This window comes from Manis javanica, chromosome 4 (assembly GCF_040802235.1).
Source record: "Manis javanica isolate MJ-LG chromosome 4, MJ_LKY, whole genome shotgun sequence".
Classification (NCBI taxonomy): domain Eukaryota; kingdom Metazoa; phylum Chordata; class Mammalia; order Pholidota; family Manidae; genus Manis; species Manis javanica.
Window position 1 is genome coordinate 51,838,291 of NC_133159.1, and position 22,630 is coordinate 51,860,920.

A 22,630-nucleotide genomic window follows, 5' to 3' on the forward strand; every position below is an offset into this window, starting at 1 on the left:
TCACTTAGTCACTCAGTGTGCTGGCAGAGCTGGGACTCAGACTCCATCTCTGACTTCTTTGGTAATGTCTCTGTCCTCTTCCTTAGCTTACATTGCCTTTATAATTTAGAAAAATTTCATAAGGAAATAAAAATCATTGATATATTAAGTATATTGTCTTGCTCTTTTTACTTTTCATCTTAGGTGCTGGAAAACCCCCTATGTTTGGTGATTATGAAGCTCAGAGACATTGGCAAGAAATTACTTTTAATTTACCAATCAAACAATGGTATGGATCATTTTACTGTTTATCATAGTTAATATAGATTATTTAAAGATATTTAAAAGGAAAATACGTTTTTCACCTTGAGCATCTTCCTGTATACTGCCATCTGTCACTTATATGTTTTACCTTGAGTATTGTAGGCCCATCTTTGAAGTTTCATGCTCCTCAGTGTTACCCTTACACTCAGTTAGCAGCCAGCATATGGTACTGGATAGAAATTTGATGATGAAACACTGTATGTCTTTGAAGATCCCTTGGATATAAACTGTGGAAATACCATCATGGGCTAAAAATACTTCTTTTGGAGGTTTCACAAAGTTCCTTTTTCAGGAATTTATGAGATATAAAAAAGCAGTAGCTTAGTGAAGAGTGTAGGTTCTAGAATTAGACTGCCTGAGTTCAGATCCTGGCTCTACTATTTACTGGCTATTTGACCTTTGGCAAATTATTTAACTTTCTTTGTCACAGTTTTATCACTTTTAGAATGGAAATAATTGAATATGTATTTCACTGGATTATTGTGAGCATTGAATAAAATGATACATATAAGGCACTTAGACCAATGCCTGCAACATAAGAGCTCTCAATGAATATTAGTTGTGATTTATCATCATAGAAATTTGTGCCTATGTTATTTTATTGAACATATTCTGATGACAGTTACTGGTTTACTGGATGCCAAGTAGGTGATTTTATTAGAGACTGGCTGTGCAGACTGTCACATCATCCTGTTGATTGCTTTGATCACTGCTATTTTAAAAATTATACTGCTAAATTTTTTATGGTTGTTAGAATCCAAAAGAACCCTTTGTAGGGGAGCATATGCTCTCTTTTTTTAAAAATCAAAGTTAAAACACATTTATTTTTTTAATTGAAGTATAATTGACATACAATATCCTATTAGTCTGAGGTACATCATAGCATAGTGATTTGATATTTTTATACATTATGAAATCCCATGAAAGGTCTAGTTACTATCTGTCATCATATAAAATTACTACATTATTATTGACCATATTTCTTATATTGTACATTACATTACCATAACTCATTTTGTAACTGGAGGCTTGTACTTCAAACTGTACACCTACTTCATCTGCCCCCCAACTCCTCCATACTCTGGTAACCAACAGTTTGTTTCCTGTATCTATGAGTGTGTCTCTGTTCTGTTTTGTTTGTTCATTTGTTTTTTTTTAGATTCCACATGTAGATGAAATCATATGGTATTTGTTTTTCTCTGACTTATTTCACTTAGTATACTGTCTAGGTCCATCCATGTTAACTTTTAAAAAGTTAGCTTAATAATTGTAAATTAAAAGAACACTTATTTATTCAACTTCTGTATATATTACTGTAAGTACAAGAGGAAAATTGAATTTTTTTTCTTTAATTTCACAATGAAAACTCCTTATATGTGAAATCAGGAGCACTTTGGCATCAAGTGGTAGAAAACCTGAATAATAGTTTAAGCAATAAAATAATTTTCTGAAGAAGTAGTTCATTGTACAGCTGGTTAAGTGGCTCAGTAATGGCGATCAAGGACTCAGGCTTTGCCCGTTTTTCCTCTGCCATTGGTTTTTCACCCTGAGGCTTTCTATCCCATGGCTCTCAGGTTCCTGCCTGGCAACAAGCACTGTAACTTTGTACAACCATGTTCAAGGCAGGAATAATAGGAGTACCTTCTTTCTATATCTTTTTTCAGCAGAGGAGCAAAATCTTTTCCTACCTGTAAAGCATCATTAATTAAAAAAAAAAAAACGTGTCTCAGTGCAGGAATGATTCATACCTGCGTCTAGGGGAAGAGCCCACCTACCCTGAGCATGTTGTTTTCTAAACCAAAATCTAGCCATGGGATAGAAAGAGAATTGGTGCGAATGGCTGTTTATTTCTGCATTGTTCATAAATTAGAAATCTCAAACACTTAAATGTCTCTTAGTAGGGGAATGATTAAAGTATATTTTCCCTGTGTACATATTTTTTCTAGGTAGATTTCTAGAAGTGGAATCTCTAAAGTTGAGAATTTTAATGGATACCAACACCAGAATATCTCTCTTTCACATATTCTTATCAACACGTAAAAACACCAGACTTGAAATACCAATTTCCTTGAGCATTTGTGATGTTGAGCATCTTTTAATATATTTACTGATATTTCTTTTCAAATTTGTATATTCATATCTTTTTTTCATTTTTCTAGGGGATTGCTAATATTTTTTGGTAATGATTTATATAATTTTTAATTAAGAAGTTATAGTTGTCCCTCCTTACCTGTGGGGGATACATTCTGAGACCCCCAGTGGATGCCTTAAACTGAAGATAGTACTGAACCCTATGTATACTGTGTATTTTTTCCTAGATATACATACCTGTGATAAAGTTTAATTTGTAAGTTACGTGCAGTAAGAGATTAACAGCAGTACTAACAATAAAATAGAGCAGTTATAGCCATAAACTGTAATGAAAGTTATGTGAATGTGGTCTTGCTCCGTCTCAGAATATCTTATTGTGCTGTACTCACCCTTCTTGTGATGCTGTGAGATGGTAAAATGTCTACATGGTGTGATGAAGTGAGGTGATGATGCAGGCATTGTGAGGTTAGACTACTACTGACCTTCTTCTGACTATACATCAGAAGGAGCATTATTTGCTTCTGGACCATGGTTGACTGCTGGTAACTGAAACCTCAGAAAGTAAATTTGCAGATAAAGTGGGATTACTGTATTTTAATTTTCTATGCTGTGTTAAATGACCACAAATGAAAATTACTTAAATACACATTTATTATCCCCCACTTTTTTTAGGTCAGGAGTCTGGGCACAGCTTAGCTTAATTTTCTGCTCTGAAAGCTGCAATCTATTTGTCAGCTGGGGCCCCCATCTTATCAGAGGCTTGACTGGGGAAGCAACCTTTCCAGGCTCCCTCAGGTTGTTGGCAGAATAAATTCCCTTGCATCTACAAAACTGAAGGCTTCACTTTCTTGTTGGAAGCTACCCCCAGCTCCTTGAGTCCACTTGTAAGTTTCTTGCCATGTGGCTTCTCCAATATGGCCACTTACTAAAACATGACCACTTGCTTTTTTGAAGTCATTGAAAGGGAGTCTCTTTAGCATACTTGCTAAAAATGCAGAATTTTACATGCACAGGCATACCTCATTTTATTGCACTTGGCTTTATTGTGCTTTGCAGATAGTGTGTTTTTTACAAATTGAAGCTTTGTGACAACCCTGTGTCAAGCAAATCTGTCAACACCATTTTTTCTTTTTTTTAAAGGTATTATTGATACACACTCTTATAAAGGTTTCACATGAAAAAACAATGTGGTTACTACATTCACCCATATTATCGTGTCCCCCCTGTGCCCCATTGCAGTCACTGCCCATCAGTGTAGTAAGATGCCACAGAGTCACTATTTGCCTTCTCTGTGCTATACTGTCTTCCCCATGATCCCCCCCACCCCATGTGTGCCAATCATAATACCCCTCAATCCCCTTCTCCCTCCCTCCCTCCCCACCCATCCTCCTCTCCCCCTCCCCACCCCACACTTTGGTAACCACTAGTCCCTTCTTGGAGTCTGTATCAACACCATTTTTTCAATGGTGTTTTCTTACTTTGTGTTTCTGTGTCACTTTCTGGTAATTCTCACAGTATTTCAAACTTACATCATTACATTTGTTCTGGTTATCTGTGATCAGTGATTAGGACTCACTGAAAGCTCAGATGATGGTTAGCATTTTTCAGATATAAAGTATTTTTAAATTAAGGTATGTATATTATTTTTAGGTATAATTCACATTTAATAGACTATAGTATAGCATAAACATGACTGGCATGTACTGGGAAACCCCAAAATTCATTTGACTCAGTTTATTGTGATGGTTTACGCTTTTCTGTGACCATGCTTTATTACTGTTGTGGTCCAGAACTGAGCCTTCAGTATCTCTGAGGTATACCTGTACATAAAACCTAAGCACAAGAGGGACATCCTGTCACCTTTGCCATTTCTATTGGTTACAAGCAAGTGACAGGTCTTGCCTACAATCAGGGAAGGGGATTATACACTTAGGGGCATGAATACCAGGAGATGGGACTCATGGGGAGGACCTTAATGTCTGTCTGCTACACAGTATTCTACATTTTAATAATTTTTCTTGTGCACATATAACATAAGAAGAGAAGTATATATGTAACACTTCTTCCTGTCCTGTCTTTGAATTTTTCTTATGGTATCTTTTGACATATAAAAGTTTTACATTTTGATGTATAGAAGTTCTCTGAACTCTTCTTGAAACTTTTCTGTAATTTTGGAACTATTTCAAATTAAACTATGTATTTTTAAAAAGTTAAAATACCTATGACTCTGGGTTGTTTGTTAGTAAAAATTACATCTTGAAGTTAATGATAATACTCTTAAATGTGATTTCATAATTTGTGTGATAGCCAGGTTTTTTCTGAGAAAACATCTGCAGGTTACATGGGAGTTCATTGCAAAAATATGGTTCAGTGTATAAATAACATTTATAAAACTTTTCAGGTGTATCTAAAATATATAAAGTAGGAGATTAATTAGTTTTATTTCTACTGGTAAGTTTTGAAGCTTTACTTGAAACACTTCTAAGCTGTCTTTCTGCATGAATTTTTCTCTTTTTATTTATGCATTTCCATAAGACTGGAAGCAAGGTAGTTAGCCCTATCATTCTTTCTTCCCAATCTAACCAGTGGCTTTACTGTTAGTATATGTCTTTGTATGCTTACTGTCATGCCTCTTTTACTTATCTCTAGCGGATATCAAGGTTACGATAAAAGAAAAATAGCTTTTGTCTTATAAAAAGCTGAAAACCAAATCAAATTGTAGTGGCTAAAATATGATTTTTTCCCCCCAACAAAATATATTCCCTGCTTTATTGCAGGGAATATAGGGAGGAGCAGGGCAAGTGACGGTCACTGCAGGAACTCTTATGGCTGAGCAGGACTGCCAGGCTCCAGGTCTATCTAGAAGGAAGGAGAGGATCTTCATGGTGCTATCTTGGGCTCAACCAGGGGCCTAGGCCCTCACTATTTGGGGCCAATGTAGGAAAGGGTCTTTCCTGCCTTCCCCTGTATCTCCAGCAGTGTGTCCATGCTGTGCTCAGAGTTGATGCAAACCTTCTTGTTGGTCAGGTCAGTATCAAACAGCTCCTCCGGGTTGTTGAGGACCCAGGTCACTGCATTAGATCAGCCTTCTCAGGTCATGTTCTCAGAGCACTCGAGCTTCAGCAGCACTGGGAAGGTGGGGACTCCTGGCTCTGACCAAAATGTGATTCTTGAACTATTCAGTGTAATGTGCTCTACCCATCCCAGTAGTTTTGTGCCTAGTAGCCAATTAGAACTACTATTGTGCACTTACCTTGTGTAGGCAGAGACTTAATAGCTGTGCATGCTTAACTTAATCCTTCAACAGCTCTTTGAGGTAGATACAATCAAACTTTATGTTAATGTGCCCTGTAGTAACATGAATTTGGAAATAACAGAGTTGGTGCCTGTCTTCTGAAGGAACCAGAGAAAAGAATCCTCTGGTCTCTGCTTCTGGCTGGGCCCAGTTTCCCAGATTCAGGCTGTCAGAAGGGGCTCCAGCTAACCCGGAGATTTTTGGCTTTGCTGCCTCCTGGCTTTGACCCAGCCAGATAGAGGACCCAGGATTGTTCCCGTGGACGTTGCTGCGGGAGAGGACAACTGCCACCAGATGGTATCCTACTGCAGTACCCTACACCCAGATCTCTTGGCTGTCTAGCAGGCATTGATCATTTTATAATGCCCACCCCCTCCATACAAGCTGACACTAAGAAAAGCAGGTCTTCTGAAGATGAGTAATAGATTATTTAATGGGATCATGTTAAATGTCAGTTTAAAAGAAACTTTTTTAACCTCAAAGTAAGATATTATGGCATTGAGAAACTGTGACTCATTTGAAACAGGCTTATGAACACTGGTTATTTATGGGTTATATAGTTGTTTTCTGTTATTTTAAATTATTAAGAAAAATAATTGGATAGAAGAAGCTACCTGGTTATAAGGGATATAATGAAGAAATCTGTTACATAAGTTGACCTTCCATCTCCTGCATCACAGTAGTTGTATATAGTTCCTTTCCATCCTGGCTGACTGGAGGAGCCTATTACCTTACAAACATCAGACTTTGTTTTCTTCCTCACTTCACAGAAGCTTGCATGTAATAGGTTCTCATTACATGTTAGTTGAATTGTTTTCAGACAGCTTTATTAAAAGCCTCCTGTTTGTGAAGTATTTCTCTTTCATGAACTAAATGTTAATGTGTTTTTTGGTATGTATTTTTTTACTTTTAAATTCATTTTATATTGTTTCTCTAATTTGTTAGACTATCAAAAGCAAATTGTCTTTTTGATGCATGTTTTTTGTTGTATAAGTGTTAGTCATTGATTTAGTCTACTAATAAAGTGACAATAATTCTGGTTTGCCTGGGACTTTCTTGGTTTGTATCTCTGGTTATGGCTTAATTATTAATAACTTCCCTATTAACTCTTAAAAGCACCTTGTTTTAAATAATAAATTATTTATTCACCTTAATAAATCTTTTGATTTAGAGTTCACAACAAATTTTAAGTGAAGGGGAAAAGACAAAGAGTTTAAATGAATTTTGTACCTTGTATAACATATTTCTTAAATTAGATGAGATATTAAATTATAAGTATTTCTTGAATATTGATTAATGGAATGGTGCTTTCTTCTCTTTTTTTAGGTATTTTAACAGCAGTGATAATAATTTACAGTATTGGGGATTGGATTATCCACCTCTGACAGCTTATCATAGTCTTTTATGTGCATATGTGTAAGTTTTTCTTTCTTAATGCAACTCTAAATATTTATGCCCTTAGCAGATGGAGTAAGAGGTAGTGTGATCTGGCTTTGTTGAATAGAGGAGAGATTGTTTGTAGCTACTATGGTATTATGGTTTATAAAGTACTATACCTTTACAGTTGGGTTGTAAGAAAGTTGACTACTAGAGTTTGAACATTTTCATAATTTCTTTGGAAGACAGGCTAGAAAGAAATGTTAAACACCTAGCTTTGTATGAAGCAGAGATGTTACCAGTTGTGCATGGACTCCTGAGAAACATATCTAATATTGTTAGTTGTATATAGGAAAGCTTTTTTTCAGGAATGGCCCCACATAAATAATAAAATACAGGTTCACATGATATCTTGACTGACACGTCAAGTAGGAAACTTGAATTACTGTGGTGTTTCACTTGTGCCTTAAGATCTATATTGGAATTCCTTCTTTTAAAGAAATGGGATGATTTATAGAAGATCAGGAATGTCTGATGGAGACCCAGTTCTACTCTGTAATGGTATTCCATTCCAGACTTGAAGTGTGTTGGCAGAAATTTGAGGAACTTTTTCACAGTGTCTTCTGAACTCGTTTGTTTTATTATCTCAACTATTTCTTGTTGTGTAAAAATTAGCTTCCTGAATTAAAAATAAGTCCCCAGACTTCATAATAATCAATTATATTTTTCAGTATTCAGGGTAATTTAATCTGACTGAAAATCTTTAACAATTATGTTTAGTTATTTTTTTATGCAATGATTTGTAATTAATACCTATTTATTATAGCAGATTGTTATGATGTCTGAAGAGATTATAAACTATAAAACATGATCCTATCATATTGTTCTTTGCAAAGTATGTGTTTAATAAATGAAATGAGACCCACCAGGAGGTTTTTACATTGGAAGAATTGTGAAGGTAGGGCTTTTGGTAACATGTTATAGGGACAGTTTCAAATGATTCAATAAAAAGAGTAAAGCTTAAGCCTTGACTCTTGCTTTTTATAAGAGCAATGACCACTTCTCAAAATAGACTTATATGTCCTCAGATGTCCTTATTGCTAAAAACTGATGAGGAATAAAGTACATGTACTTATGCTTTGATTTGCAGGGCAAAGTTTATAAATCCAGACTGGATTGCTCTCCATACATCGCGCGGATACGAGAGTCAGGCACATAAGCTTTTCATGCGTACCACAGGTAAATGAGCAAAAGGGATTGAGTGTAAAAATTGATTTCTATAAAAATTTTGGACTGCTGAAAGGTTCTATTATTTTCTGACTTTTAAAATTTAAAATAGTAAACAAAAAAGTAGACAGGAATAATTTTGGGTGTTTTACATTCATTATTATCTTAATTCTTTGAACACTGAAATGAGCTAAGTACAATTATTATCCTTGTTATAAGCTGAGGAAACTGAGGCACATTTAAGTGAGGCTAATAGCTTACCTGAGGTCAGATAGTTATAAATTGGAGTTTTAAACAATAGGTTGTTGCTTTAGTATCTGAATTCCAAATCCCTTCTGCCTTTTTCTTAAAGTACTTCTTACTGTTGTATCTCATGCATTGTATTGCTGTGCACTGTTGCTGAATGAAGTGATCCACTCAACAAATGTTTATTGGGCATTTATTGTATGCTAGATTCTTTTAAAAGCTTTGCAGACCTAGACCTTAATGGCAGCCTGGGCCTTTTCTTTAATTAGTCTGAATTTAGTCAGTTTGTTCTCTTTGTTATTTGTTCAGTTGTGGTACTCAGACCCTAGAATAATCTATCTCGCTGGTGTTCCCCTCTGCCATTCTGTTTGCCTTTTCCCCCAGTACTTTAATCTTCTCTGAACTGCATATTCACCATATGATTATTTGGTGTACATATATCTTAAAGGAACTCAAAGGCTTTAGAGTCACTCTGTTCTATTTTCAGACAGCCCCAGTCATTGAAAATGTCCTTATGTTGAACCTCCACTAGTCATTTTAGGTTCTGTTTCCTTGGACTACATAGCACAAGTCTGATCCTTTATATACCTAACAAACACCTTACAGACATTTGAAGCCACATCTTCTCCAGGTTAAACATTGTCCGATACTTTAGGTATTTCTTTGATGACCAGTTTGTTGAATGTAATTATGATTTTAAGGCCTCTGTTTTTTTAAGGTCCTCCTTTGAATATGTTCCAGTTTGTCGTTGTCATCTTACATGTGGCATCTAGAGCTGAAGATAGATCTCATGCATCTAACACTGACAGTTTACTATCATTTACCTTATTCTGGACACTAGTGTGGTACAAGGAAAAAATAGCTGTGCGGTACTGTTGAAGAGCTTAGTTTGTTTTTCTTTGTTCTAAAAGGACTGGATATCCAGAATCATGAATTGCTTTAAAAAAATTTTTTTTTCAGTTTCTTCCTCATCCAAATTAGAATGTTTATGTGCATTAATTAGCAAAGTTTATGCATTTTTTATAAATACTAACATTTAAAAAATATTGTCCTATTTATTGCCACATTTGAGATATTCTTCACACTAGAAGATTTGAAGTATACATATATTAAGGAAAAAAAATTGTCATTTCTTGCTTTGAGCATTCTTAATTTTTTTTTCATAGTAGTATATCAGGGAAATTTAATCTCAGTTCCTTATTTTGTTATTATAAAATAAGTCACATTAATTACATCATACTTTCATATAATAAAATTCTTTTACTGGAAATGAAACAAAGACTCTCCAATCACTAAAGATCAATAGATAAGACATAACAGAAGTAAAAACCATTGTGAAAGTTGACACGGATTTTGTCATTCTTTTACATGTGAGGTAGACAATAATAGAGCTGGCTGTGGAATAACAGCAGCCTGGAAATGGTTCTGAGTTCTGTCAACTGTGATGGGCTCTGCAACTTTGAAAGTTACCAAGTTAAATTGTCTGATTTGGTATGTGTACAACTGTTAAATGGGAATAACAATAATTTTTATTTCACAGGAATTTTTCTGTGAGAATCGATTGTCTTTTATTCTGCCAAGTCCAGAGAAAATGTCATTAAAACTCTTTTTCAACCGAAGTAGTCATTTTCCACTTGTGTTAGTCAATCTGCTCTACTGCATATCTAATCTAAATGAAAACCTCCTCAAGATCAAATTCTCATTTATTTTATTTTATTTATTTATTTATTTTTTGAGAGGGCATCTCTCATATTTATTGATCAAATGGTTGTTAACAACAATAAAATTCTGTATAGGGGGGTCAATGCTTAATGCACAATCATTAATCCATCTCAAGCCTAATTCTCGTCAGTCTCCAATCTTCTGAAGCATAACGAACAAGTTCTTACATGGTGAACGAATTCTTGCACAGTGAATAAATTCTTACATGGTGAACAGTACAAGGGCATTCATCACAGAAACTTTCGGTTTTGATCACGCATTATGAACTATAAACAATCAGGTCAAATATGAATATTCGTTTGATTTTTATACTTGATTTATATGTGGATCCCACATTTCTCCCTTTATTATTATTATTATTATTATTTTTAATAAAATGCTGAAGTGGTAGGTAGATGCAAGATAAAGGTAGAAAACATAGTTTAGTGCTGTAAGAGGGCAAATGTAGATGATCAGATGATCAGGTGTGTGCCTATGGACTAAGTATTAATCCAGGCTAGACAAGGGCAGCAAAACATCCACGGATGCAGAAGATTTCTCTCAAAACAGGGGGGGTGAGGTTCTGAGCCTCACCTCTGTTGATCCCCAATTTCTCACCTGATGGCCCCCCTGCGACTGTGCCTGTCTTAGGTTGTTCCTCCCTTGAGGAATCTTACCTGTCTCTGGCTAACCAGTCATCTTCTGGGGCCATACAGGGAAATGTAAAGTTGGTAAGTGAGAGAGAAGCCATATTGTTTGAAAAGGTTAGCTTTTTACTTCTTTGCAGATTTATGCCCTGTGGCTTCTATGCCCAGCACTTGTCTCGAGGTATCTTTACCACCTGGAGGAATGATGATACTTGGTAAATTCGATATGAGGCATGAATTCTATTTAAGGGTTGTAATTAGGAAGGAAGAAGAAAAGCTATAGAGGTAGCATATGGAAGAAAACATGGGAGGATTGATTATTTCTTTGACATATCTTCTTGTAGAGTACCTTAAGTATGTATAGGTTTTAAACTACTAACTTGCGCACACATATTAACATAATAGGAATACGGTGACATAAACAAAGCAAATCTATAATTACCAGCCATCTCCAGTGAAGCCAAAAAAACCATTTAGGCACCCTAGGCATTTGTGAAAATTAGTCTATGATATGATGGATATTGTCTAACTGTACTTGAACAGTCTGAGAGAAGTCAGACAAATTAAAGCAACCCATTTCTGGGATCTGTTCACATCCCATATGTTCTTTTAACCGTAGATAGTCTATAGTCGTAAGATTTTGGAGTGCTACAACTTGCACCCCTCCCAACTCCTGATTGAGTTCCAACAGTACAGATCCGGTCAAATTCGTTGTCTCACTGTATGCACAGAGCATTCGTAATTTTTAAGTCTAAGAGCAAAAAGAGAATCAATTTTGGGTACATCTAATTGATTTAATGTGTGAATTTGTTAGAGAAAATTAAGAGACTCTGTAGCACCATTATCAATTGAAATTAGGCATAGGTGAAGGGAATGGAAAGGGCTGAGTATGAAAGGACTTGTTCAAAGTGAGTAGGAACCCTGTGTTAATAGAATTCCCAATCAAGTTTGGCAGGAGGGAGGCACCTAATAGGTTATTGTAAATCCTGATGGTCTCATGCTTAAAATCATTTGCTTGGTTTTTCAGTGTTAATTGCTGATTTGCTGATTTACATACCTGCAGTGGTTTTATACTGTGTGTGTTTAAAAGAAATCTCAACTAAGAAGAAGGTAAGTTTTAAAGCAACCTGACATTTCATCTCTGAAATATTTTATTAGCTTAACTATTAAGTATAGAGCTTGAGGAAGCAATGCTTTTGGGAATAAATAATCGGGAGCAGTTTATTTTCTGTAATTAATTTTCATTTAGAAAACATAGAGTAATAATTTTAATGCCCAACTGTAGTAATAAGGCACTGAATTTTAGAAGTTATGTACTGCTGAATTATACAGCATGCTGAATTTATTGCCTACTGGTAAATCTGAATTTTGGGTTGGTTTTTGAGAATGACTAAACTGAAAGGCATTTTGAAAAGTAGCTGTATATTCTTATATTCACTTAACAGATATTGTCTTTGGCTATTTTACATAGGTTAATCCTTAGATTAACTTCTTTGATTTGTATATCTAAGAGTACTTTCTCTGAAACACTTTTAATGATTTTTTTTCCTTTTACTGAAGTATCCTATGTCAGGTCCTGAAAACTTCATTGTTTAAAAAGTTGTTTTGTAAAAATGGAACATTTTGATAAACAAGAGGGGAATATTTGCTGTGTTGAAATCACACTTTTACCCTTTTTGATGTTAGTAACAGATTGCTTGCTTATGCCACAGTATTTTTCTTTACAGATTGCTACTGCATTATGCATATTGCTGTATCCAGGCCTTATTCTTATCGACTTTGGACATTTTCAGTATCCTTTACTAATTTAGAAATGAAGTCAGATGCATATTATGAAACCTAGGTTCACCTTGTATAATGTCATCCAGTAGCATCTTATTTACTAGGGTACTTGCTTATATAAACTTTTTACAATGATATATAAGAATCTCTTCACTAAGTTTTTCTTGAGGGGTACAGTACAGATTTGTTAGAAGTAGAATTGCTTTTTCACACTTGTTCTGTCTTGGGAACAAAATGTTGGTGATGGATTAGCTCTACTGCTGAGTTGGAAAAAGAGTGCCAAGTATGGTTATATCTCCTAATTCTCAAACATACAACATATCTTCATTCTTTGGAAATGCTTTCTGACACTGACAAAAGAAAGCGATCTTATGTTTTCTTTTAAACCAAGATGTTTCTCTAACAGATAGTAGTAGCTGGAAGCTTCAGGAAACTGAAATTGAATAGTTAAGATCTATATGCATTTTACGTTTATAATTTTTGATACTGGAAATAAGGACCATTCAAATAAGCAAACAAATCTTAGAGGAAAGCTGATAAAATTTGTACATGGCTGTCCAGTTTGTCTCGTATTAAATGGTACTGTCTGTCCCCATCTGTTCCAAAGGAAAAAAAAAGAAATAATCCACAGCAACATATTGCTTAATAGTTTTTCATTTTGATATGTCTGTTTTAGGAATAATAAATAAACATGTATATTTGTCAAAGAACTTGTGAAAGATACTCAAATCTGTGGTTGTTTCCATCATATTTTTTATTCTGACCACTTTCCTAATTTAGCTCCCCACTTTTTTGGACATTATGGTATCATGACTATCAGATAGTCTGATAATACAAGAACATTGATATAAAGAAAAGGAAAGAAGTTGTTTACAAGAGTTTTAAAACTATATTTATTTTGAAATACAACATTCATACAGAAAAGTGCATAAAACCTAAACAGGCAGCTCAGTGGCTGGGCAAACTTACCATGTCAAGAAATAGAACATTGCCAGTGTCCAAAATCTGCACTTGTATAACTCCCAAGTTCTTCCCCCTCCTCCTTTCCCTCATGCAGCTACATACTCACCGCTAATACTACAGCTTATTTCTCCCCCTTTTTGAACTTTACATGGAAGGGACAAACAGTAAGCATCGCTTTGCATTTAGTGGCCTTGGTTCACATTTTGTTTGTGAGAGTGATCCTGTAACTCTTTGTGGCAAGCTGCACTTTGTTCTCTTACATCGCTTTATGGCATTCCATCGCGTCCATACACATAATTCTATTACTGATGGATGCTTGAACTGTTTCTGTGTCTTGGCTGTGATGAATATGCTGCCCTGAGCATTTGTGTAAACATCTTTGTTCACACATAAATATATTTCTTATGAGAGGAATTGCTGAGTTACAGGGTGTGCTCACGTTTAATTTTAGGTATTCTCAAATGTTTTTTAAGCATGGTATACCGATTAACACTGCCATTAGCAATGGTGTAAGAATTCCATGGGCTCCTCCTTGCCAATTGTCAGTCATTTTCACGTTAACAGTTCTGGTAGTTTGTAGGAGTATCTCCTCTGCATTGAATCAAATTCTTAAAGCTTTTGGGATTATGTCATGTTGTGGGGACACAGTATTTTAACCATTTACTTTCCTCATTTCTAAAATGGGGACACTAGTAACCCTTATGTAGGCTTGTTTTGAGAATTAAGTGAATCAGTATGTGTAGAACATTTAAAGCAGTGCCTGGGGGGTCCTCCTAACACTGTGCCTGTATTTACTGCTGTGATTATGTGGTTTTATTGCTGCTTCTGTTACTGCGTTTAGCTGTTGGGGCTCTGAAATTCTACAGTGATTTGTTTCAGCAGAGGTGTTTTTGATGCTTGTTTTGGATACTCATTCTGAAGACTCATGTTCTTTAGTTCTGGAAAGTTCTCATATTTCTTTGATAACTTTTTCACTTCATCCTTTCTTGAGCTTAAGATGTGAGATCTTTCATCTCTATCTTGAGCATCTCTTTGTCTTTTTGTTTTACAGTTTGGAAGATTATCTGGACTTCATATTTAACACTTATGTAAAGTTTCATTTGTTTTGCTAGGCATATCTTACATTTCAGTTTACTCTTTTTTCTACTGTTTGCCAAGCTGTCCATTCTTTCAGGGTCAGTTTTTTCCCCCTTTTCATTTTGATTCTTTTACTGTCATAGGTTTTCCTTAAATGCTCATTTAATCCTAGTGTATCTAATTTAAGAATATGGTAGAAGAAAAAGCTGCATATGACTTCTCTGTGTGTTTGGCCCACTGTAGGGTAAGTGGGAAAGTTGCTGGCCAGTACACTTTGGGATCCTTAAATGTCAGAATGTGGAGAAGTTTGCACTATAGTGTTAACTCTTCACTAGCTGCCCTGGATAGTTTCTTCTATTTCTTTGGAGAAATACTACTCTTTCTGTTGCCTGGTGGGTAAATGTTTTGACTGCCAGATAATCTTTGCACAAGAGTGAGGGAAGATTTTAGTGATTTTCAGTTAATCCTCCTTTTCTTTTCAATATATTACGCAACCACTCTAACCTCTCAGTGTTTCCAGAATTCTCTAGGGGCTTGCCAGCTGGGTTGGCTGCTTGCTTGAGCTTCCTCTATACATTCTTTAAGCTGTGGCTTCTTCCATCATATTTCACTTGTTACTGCTTCTCTGTTTTCTAGAAATATGTTGAAATCTATATCAATTGTAACCCATCTTCCTCACTTTATGGTTCTAAATATTTATTTTTAAAATTTCCCTATCATTTTCAGGGGGTCTCAGGAAGGAGGGGGGTAAAGCTGAATGCTCAGCTTACCATTTTGAACTAAATATCTTACTGTGATGTTGTTTTAACATAATAGTGTTACTAGTTTCTAATCAAGTCCTATATTAATTTATAATATTGTTCCATATTATAGAGGAACTATATAGTGATACCAGTAACTTTTATGTTTGTGAGTGCTTTGGAAGCATTGTTTTATTCTCTAGATTTTGTTATGTTGTTGCAGTAATATTGTGAAATAGTCTAGCAGAAACAAAGCTATGTGCTTAGAGATCTTTTAAACCTAAACAAACTGGCTAGTTGCTCTGCTTAGAAGATTTAATATATTTGAGACCATTATATATAATTCAAATTTGTTTATTATTTCAATACTTTTAATTTCTCTTTACAAATAGCTCTCTCTCTATATATATGTATTAAAGTTACATAAGAATTCTCTCTGTAAAATGCAAGATCTATCTCTTAATTACTGAGGTATTTTCCTTGACACAGAAACATATATAATTCTGTGAGTCTTGGCTTTGCTTTGTGGGGTATTATTGGAGTATCTTGTGACTGGGACCTGCTAGGCTCACTGGCATTTTGCTTAGCTATAAATTATAAACAGATGGAGCTTTACCACTCCTTGCCATTTTTTTGCTTTTTACTTGGCAAGTGTTTTAAAAAAGGCCTCAAAGGAAAGGGGTGAGTGGCTTTTAAACACCAGAATTTTAAAGTTACTTCAGAGAACTTATTTGGCATGCTTACCTGGAGGAAGGTGCTCTTTCACTTTGCCTTTTTGGTAATTTCTTAATAATGTGTTGACTGTGGTGTGAGCAGGAAGAGAAATTAAGTTGTGTTCTATATTATTTTATATTATTTTATTTGAAGTCTTCCTAACTAGAGAAATATTTTGGTCAGTGTAATTTACTGGAGGTCATGTAGATGGAGATGGAGGCTGCTGTAGGATTTGCCCCTTTAGAGCATTATTAGACTACATACTTATGAGAAATACATTCCAATTGGACATTTTTTTTCATGGCTGCATAGGAAGAGCACATAAGTTAATATTAATTATGATGGTGATAGTATTTTCCCTGGAGAAGTACACATCTTAATAGTTGTTAATTTTTTAACTCTGATTTGAGTACACTCCCATCTTAGACTTTATTGGTAACATAGATTTATCTTTACTCTACATTTGCATATATTACCTTTAGTGAGATGCAGATTGATTTCTCAGAGTTATTAACCTCTCCCTATCTTACTGGATGCCTTTGTTTTTGTTCTAGGTTTGTATTGTTAATTAAGCTGGGCTGTACTGTTGTGGCTTCCTTCATTCTCTGTTGGCTGCCATTCTTTCCAGAAAGGGAACAATTCCTGCAAATTCTAAGAAGACTCTTCCCAGTTGATCGTGGATTATTTGAGGCATGTTTCCTCTTCTTTCTGTTACAGTAACTTTTCAGTGACCTCTGGAGATTTCATGTAGAAGACACACAGAAACTTGAGCTGCTCTCCTCTTACAGTCATTCCTTGCTAGTTATATAACCCAGTATAACCTCTAGCTCAGCTGGCATTTTGTAGTACATTACATGAGTAGGTAATATTTATGCCACCATGAAATCAATAGTTCAGTTATATATTTCTAAGGAAATAGGGTCGATAATGAAAAGCAGCCTGAGAAGTTGCAGCTCCAAAGTTAACAGCTCTGTAATTTTTTGGTTTATATTCTCTTTTTAGTCTTAGGAAATTATTTATTAAACTCATAATCATGTTTGCTTCAGAAAGATCTCATAACTCCTTATGAGATATGTAACCTTCATCCATAGTAATTTTTAATGAGAATCTTTCATTTCATTTAGTGCTAGCTTAATCACTCTTGTTAAATTTTTATGACATGGATAATTTGATGATTTAGATTTAGTAATTAAATTAAACAAACCATTTTTCTGAAAGAAAAAGGCCTTCTAGAGACAACATATTTATAGATAATTTGCTTTAGAGTAAACATTTTTTTAAAAAGAAAGAATTAGAAAAGGATATTTATCTTATTCTTGAATATATGAATTGTTGTAGAGTTTCTTTCAGTGGATCTATAGGAGGGTGGAGCCAGCATTTTGAAAGAGATTAAGAAAGAGTTTGGTGTTGTGAAGGAACAGCAATATGTGACTTGTATGTTGATGGGGCTGCTGTTGATACTGATAATCATAAATAATCACTGTTACTGTCATCACCACTTACTTGGTGCCAGATATTTCACATGTGATTTTATTTGATCCTTACAACAGTTTCGAGGTAGCTGTAGTACCCACTTTACAGATCAGAAAACTGGGGTCAGAGATTCACATAGCTAGTGTGTGGCAGAGCTGTGATTTGAACTTTGAAAATTCTGCTTCTATCCTCTCTATATTTCCTCTAAGCTTAACACTTACATAATGAAAAGTTTAATTCTCCATGTAACCTGCCTGGCTATTGCCTTGCCTTCCATTTCAGAAATGATATTTATCATGATCATTATCAAAAGGAGTATCATATGTGTTGGAAGGTGTTGACCTCCATTCACTTGTTGCCCTCAAAATCTGAAGAGCATTTTCTTTGATCCAACAGAGGGAAATAGCATGGTACAGTGGTCAGTGATAGTTACCCCTTCATGTTAGGCCTGCACAGCTGTGAGTCAAGCAGCTGTGTAGAGGATGGGTTTCACAAGCAGCAAGCTGTAGTCACAGTTTAATTTTGAAAGTGATCTAGCACAACTGCTAATGTCTTTAAATGTCTTGATTTATTAGCAAGTAGCTTTTGCCATTGCTAGTAGGTTACCCCAGTTTCCGATGTGTGATAAAATGGATCAAATAATATGTGTTCTATGAGTTAGGGGAAAAAAAATATTTCTTAGAAAAATTTCCAAAGATGAATAACTGCAATGTTTAGGGATAGTGTGCTGCTCTTTGAAAAATACCAAGTATTTCTTGGGAACAGCTAGACTATGGTTGACTGGTGATTTACATCAATTCCCATGCAAAAAAATGGAAAATGAGTGTGTGTGTGTGTGTGTGTGTGTGTGTGTGTGTGTGTGTGTGTGTGTCTTGGATAATTAAATCAAATCAGTTATAAAATTGAACAAAAGCTTCATATCTCAAAAATTTGTGTATTTAGAGATTATGGGCTGTACTCTGGAGTTTAATATTTTAGTATATCAGAATATAAAAGTAACATATCTCTTTTAAGGATAAAGTAGCCAATATTTGGTGCAGTTTCAGTGTCTTTCTGAAGATCAAGGATATTTTGCCACGTCACATCCAGATAATAATCAGGTAAGATACACAAAGTTTATACGTAGTGCCTAATAAGCTACTCTGTAAAGGGTTTATGGTAGTATCTCATTTATCTGGCATCATTAGGAAATGAGGTATTTTTACCCCAGTAGTGAATTTTCCCGGTAACGTAAGCCTATCCCTCTATACAACAAAATTCTTTATTTGAAATATTGCATGTGAAAGTCTTTCTGTATTGTTACCTACTTTCCTCCTTAAAGAGAGAGTATACTGAACATGATTTAACATTATCTGAAGGAGTCACGGTTTTCAGTGGTGTGTCAGGGCTCAACCAGAGAAGAACAAGTAGAACAAGGTGGTAGCTTTACAGTAACAGGGTCTGGGCAAGCAAACTGCAAGTTCACAAGGCAGGCATTCAGGTAGGAAGGTCTAGGGAGAAGGAAGCGCAGTTCAGACCCAGTTGCTTTTTGGGGTCTTGAGTTTAGAGAACCCCTCTTTTAAAGGTCCTACAGCTGATTAAGTCAGGCCTGCCCAAGAGTCTCCCTTTTGATGAACTTAAAATCAGCTGAATTAGGATTGAGTGATGGCTGCAAAATCTCTTCCCAGATGAGTGAGTAACTGGGAGAAGGGGTATTTGTCTGCTGCAAAATGGGTGCTACCTCCCTCTGTCCGTAACAGGAAGAAGCACTAGAGAGAGAAAACAAAGAACAGTAGTTCAGCCCAGCCAAGTTGACACCCCACAGAGCCACCAATAGTGGGAAAACCAGTTGTACTCCATTATAATGCTTGTTTTCGGGACTTGCAAAAGCCATTCGCCATTGTACTGAATGGCCGTGCCTTGAGCTGGTTTCCTCCCTGCCCATCAGCCATCACTAGGAGGAGCCCTGGCAGCTTCCCTCCTCTGCTGGCTTGTTCTTTCTGATTTACCATGGGCGTGAAAGTTATGTAATCAACTTTTGAGGGCCAAAAGGGGTTCTTTTGTGAGTAAATTTTATGAATGTTTGTTAAAAATATAGCATTTTCTCTTTATGCCTGCTTATATTTTCTTATTTTGAATGATAATTGATGTTTGGCTACCTTTGTATCTTCTCTATAAATGATACTATATAGCATAAGTAACATTTACTACTATAATACTTTAGTATTATATAATCATATATTGAAGTGTGTACATATTTCAGTGTATTGGTTTACTTAAATGTTATTTGGTCTTAAGTTTAAATTGAATAAAAATAAACTTTAATTTGAAATCGACTTATGTTGATGAGTAATGTGATCCTTATACTAAAAAAATTCTTTGTTTTAGCTATAAAGAAAACAAATGTTTTTATTTGTATTAATTTTTTAGCTTTTGTTTTACATTTATGAGCCTGCTTCCTGCATGTATAAAATTAACACTTCAGCCCTCTCCCAAAAGATTCAAATTTACTCTGGTAAGTGACTCATTACTTTAGATACTTAATTCTTGCTGCAACTGATCTTTTAAGAATACTGATCATCTTGCCCTGAATAGGATTTATTGGGGTGGGAAATAAGACATTCATTCATTTGGCAAACATTTATTGAGTGACATACTTAGGTGCTGTGTTGGACACTAGACTGAACAATCAGAATCTTTCAGTTTAATTCAACAACTATTAAATTTGTGCTTTGTATCAGTCAGTGAGGGAATAGGAAGAAGAAAACAGTGGCAATAGACATATGCTTAACTAATTAAAAACAGATGATATTAACTTCTGTCAGGTATAAACTAAGTGCTGTGATAATGTAGGAAAAAGAGCTATTACTTTGCAGATTTTAGATAGCTTCTTAGAGCAGGTAGGATTAGAACCAAATTTCAAAGCTGGGCAAGTTTTTAAATAGATTATATAGCAGACAGAATTCCAGACAGGAGAGGGAGCTTGAAGATGCAGAGGTGGGGAAGGATATGGAATGCTCTGAACAGCTATATACAATAAAGTGTGTGTGTGTGTGTGTCTGTCTGTGTCTGTGTCTGTGTGCTGAGGTTAGGGGAGGATATAGTGAGAGAGAGGAGTCAAAACGGATCACACTGTGGAAGATCTTGAATGTTGGGTTGAAAAGTTGGAATTTGATTTGTGTGTAAGAAGAGACAGTGATTTTTGAGAAGGAGAAGGGGACAGATACCTGTTTTCAGAAGAGGACTTGTGTCAGTTTGAAGATTTGAAGATTGATTATCTTTCCCACAGTTCAGGGTCTCTCTGTGTGGGTTTATAAACTCCTGGTTGCATTTCTGTGTATTTAAAATTTTGTTCCTATGTGCCTTGGTCTATAAAGTGACATTTAAAAAAATCTTTGGAAAGAAATATCAAGAAAATTTAGATCATGAAAACAGTAAGTCTTACTGGACTTATAAGGGGACAACGTTTTAGAAATTGGGGTTTCAATTCTGGGACTACTACTTATTTACACTGCATTCTAAAAATAAGCCAGACATAGCATAATGGTGAAATATTTCAAAAGTGCCTATCAGTACCACAGTGTAAAAAGGACAGTTTCATGTATTGCTCTTTTCCCTTTTACTAACGATCTCTGCTGTTTCATTCTGTGAGTGAACTCAATGCATACTAAATAACCCGTGATTACTATTCTGTAGGTCTTTCAGAACAAGAGGCATATGGTTAGGAAGGCTCTGATGTCTTCAATAAGCCTGACATGAAAGATTACAAGCTTGTGTAAGATTATGTTGTTTTTGTAGGAAATAGCATCCTAAAGGTATATTTCAGAGGTAAAGGAGTGGATTTCAGAGTTTGAGTAACTGTTAGCAGTGCTAGAGCTGACTCCTTTTAGGATTGTAAGCCAGAAAAAATATTTTTATTTTTTAATTTCCAAATTTTGTTCTGTTTGCTATTTTTAATATAAGCCACTGTTTACAAAACTTAGAAAGACTTCCATTAATGACTTTTGTTACTTTTTTCATAATGTTTTGAATTCTTATTGAATACTTGTGAAATCTTTAAAAACATTTCCCATTATAATTATTTTAGTGTTTTCCTTTTAGTCAAGATTGAATTATTTCTCAGTATAAGTCAATAATTGGGATAATTGATAGTGGGATAATGAATACTAATACATAGCAGCAAAATGATTTATATTTAATTTATTCAAGTAGTATAATTTATTGAGTGTGCTCTAATGTGTCAGGTTCTTTTCTAGGTACTGGAATGTAAGTGAATAACATTTAACATCCCTTTTCTCTTAATTGGGGCCTTTCATGCTAGTGGCAGGAGAAGGACAATGAATGAAATAAATCAGGTAACTAGTTAGCAACCAGGAGTAATGAGGGCTATGAAGAAAATAGTGTTAATGTGAAAAGATTGCTGGTGGGACTTGGTTGGGGGCTGACTTTCGATTGCGCAAGGGAAGGTCTTTCTAGGGAAGTGACATTTGACCCTAGAACTGAATGACCAGAAGAAGACAATCAAATAAGGTCTGGGCTCTGACCTGATAAAAGCAAATCTTCCCTTTAGGCAGGAACACATCTGGTATGTTCAAGACATAAAGGAATAGGCGTGAAGTGGCTGACATGGAGTGAGTGAAGGAGAGAGTAAGAAATAGACTGGAAGAGGAAAGCAGGCCCCAGATGATAAAGGAGTTTGGATTTTATTTTAAGTGCAATGTGAAGCTACTGAGGACTTTTTTTTTTTTTAAGAGAGCAAGGTACAGGCTTTTATTTAGAGATAAAGTGAAAGGACAGAGCTCCCAGCTCACCCCAGGAGGGGACCAGAGAGTCCCTATTGAGGACTTTTAGGAGGGAAATTTACATGATCTGACACTGGTTGGGCGGAGAGTGGACTGTGACGAGGCAAGAGTGTGCCAATTTAGGAGGTTATTGCATTTGTCTGAGAGAGAGATGGAGGTGGCTTAGACCACGCCTCTGCTGCCATCAACAGAGAAGGGAGAGAAGTTGGTGAA

The 22,630-nt window shown here is 35.4% G+C and overlaps 1 protein-coding gene across 1 annotated transcript in view; it reads left to right on the top strand.

The window, feature by feature from the left end:
- The window catches only part of ALG6 (ALG6 alpha-1,3-glucosyltransferase), a 54,528-nt gene that overhangs the window by 18,155 nt on the left and 13,743 nt on the right, over nucleotides 1–22,630 (top strand). Inside the window, exons 3-11 of the mRNA XM_073234067.1 lie at nucleotides 184–268; nucleotides 7,016–7,105; nucleotides 8,217–8,305; nucleotides 11,915–11,997; nucleotides 12,615–12,679; nucleotides 15,939–16,130; nucleotides 16,718–16,853; nucleotides 18,651–18,736; nucleotides 20,046–20,130. Coding sequence (XP_073090168.1) covers nucleotides 184–268; nucleotides 7,016–7,105; nucleotides 8,217–8,305; nucleotides 11,915–11,997; nucleotides 12,615–12,679; nucleotides 15,939–16,130; nucleotides 16,718–16,853; nucleotides 18,651–18,736; nucleotides 20,046–20,130 — 911 coding nt within the window. The remainder of the gene's footprint in view (nucleotides 1–183; nucleotides 269–7,015; nucleotides 7,106–8,216; nucleotides 8,306–11,914; nucleotides 11,998–12,614; nucleotides 12,680–15,938; nucleotides 16,131–16,717; nucleotides 16,854–18,650; nucleotides 18,737–20,045; nucleotides 20,131–22,630) is intronic.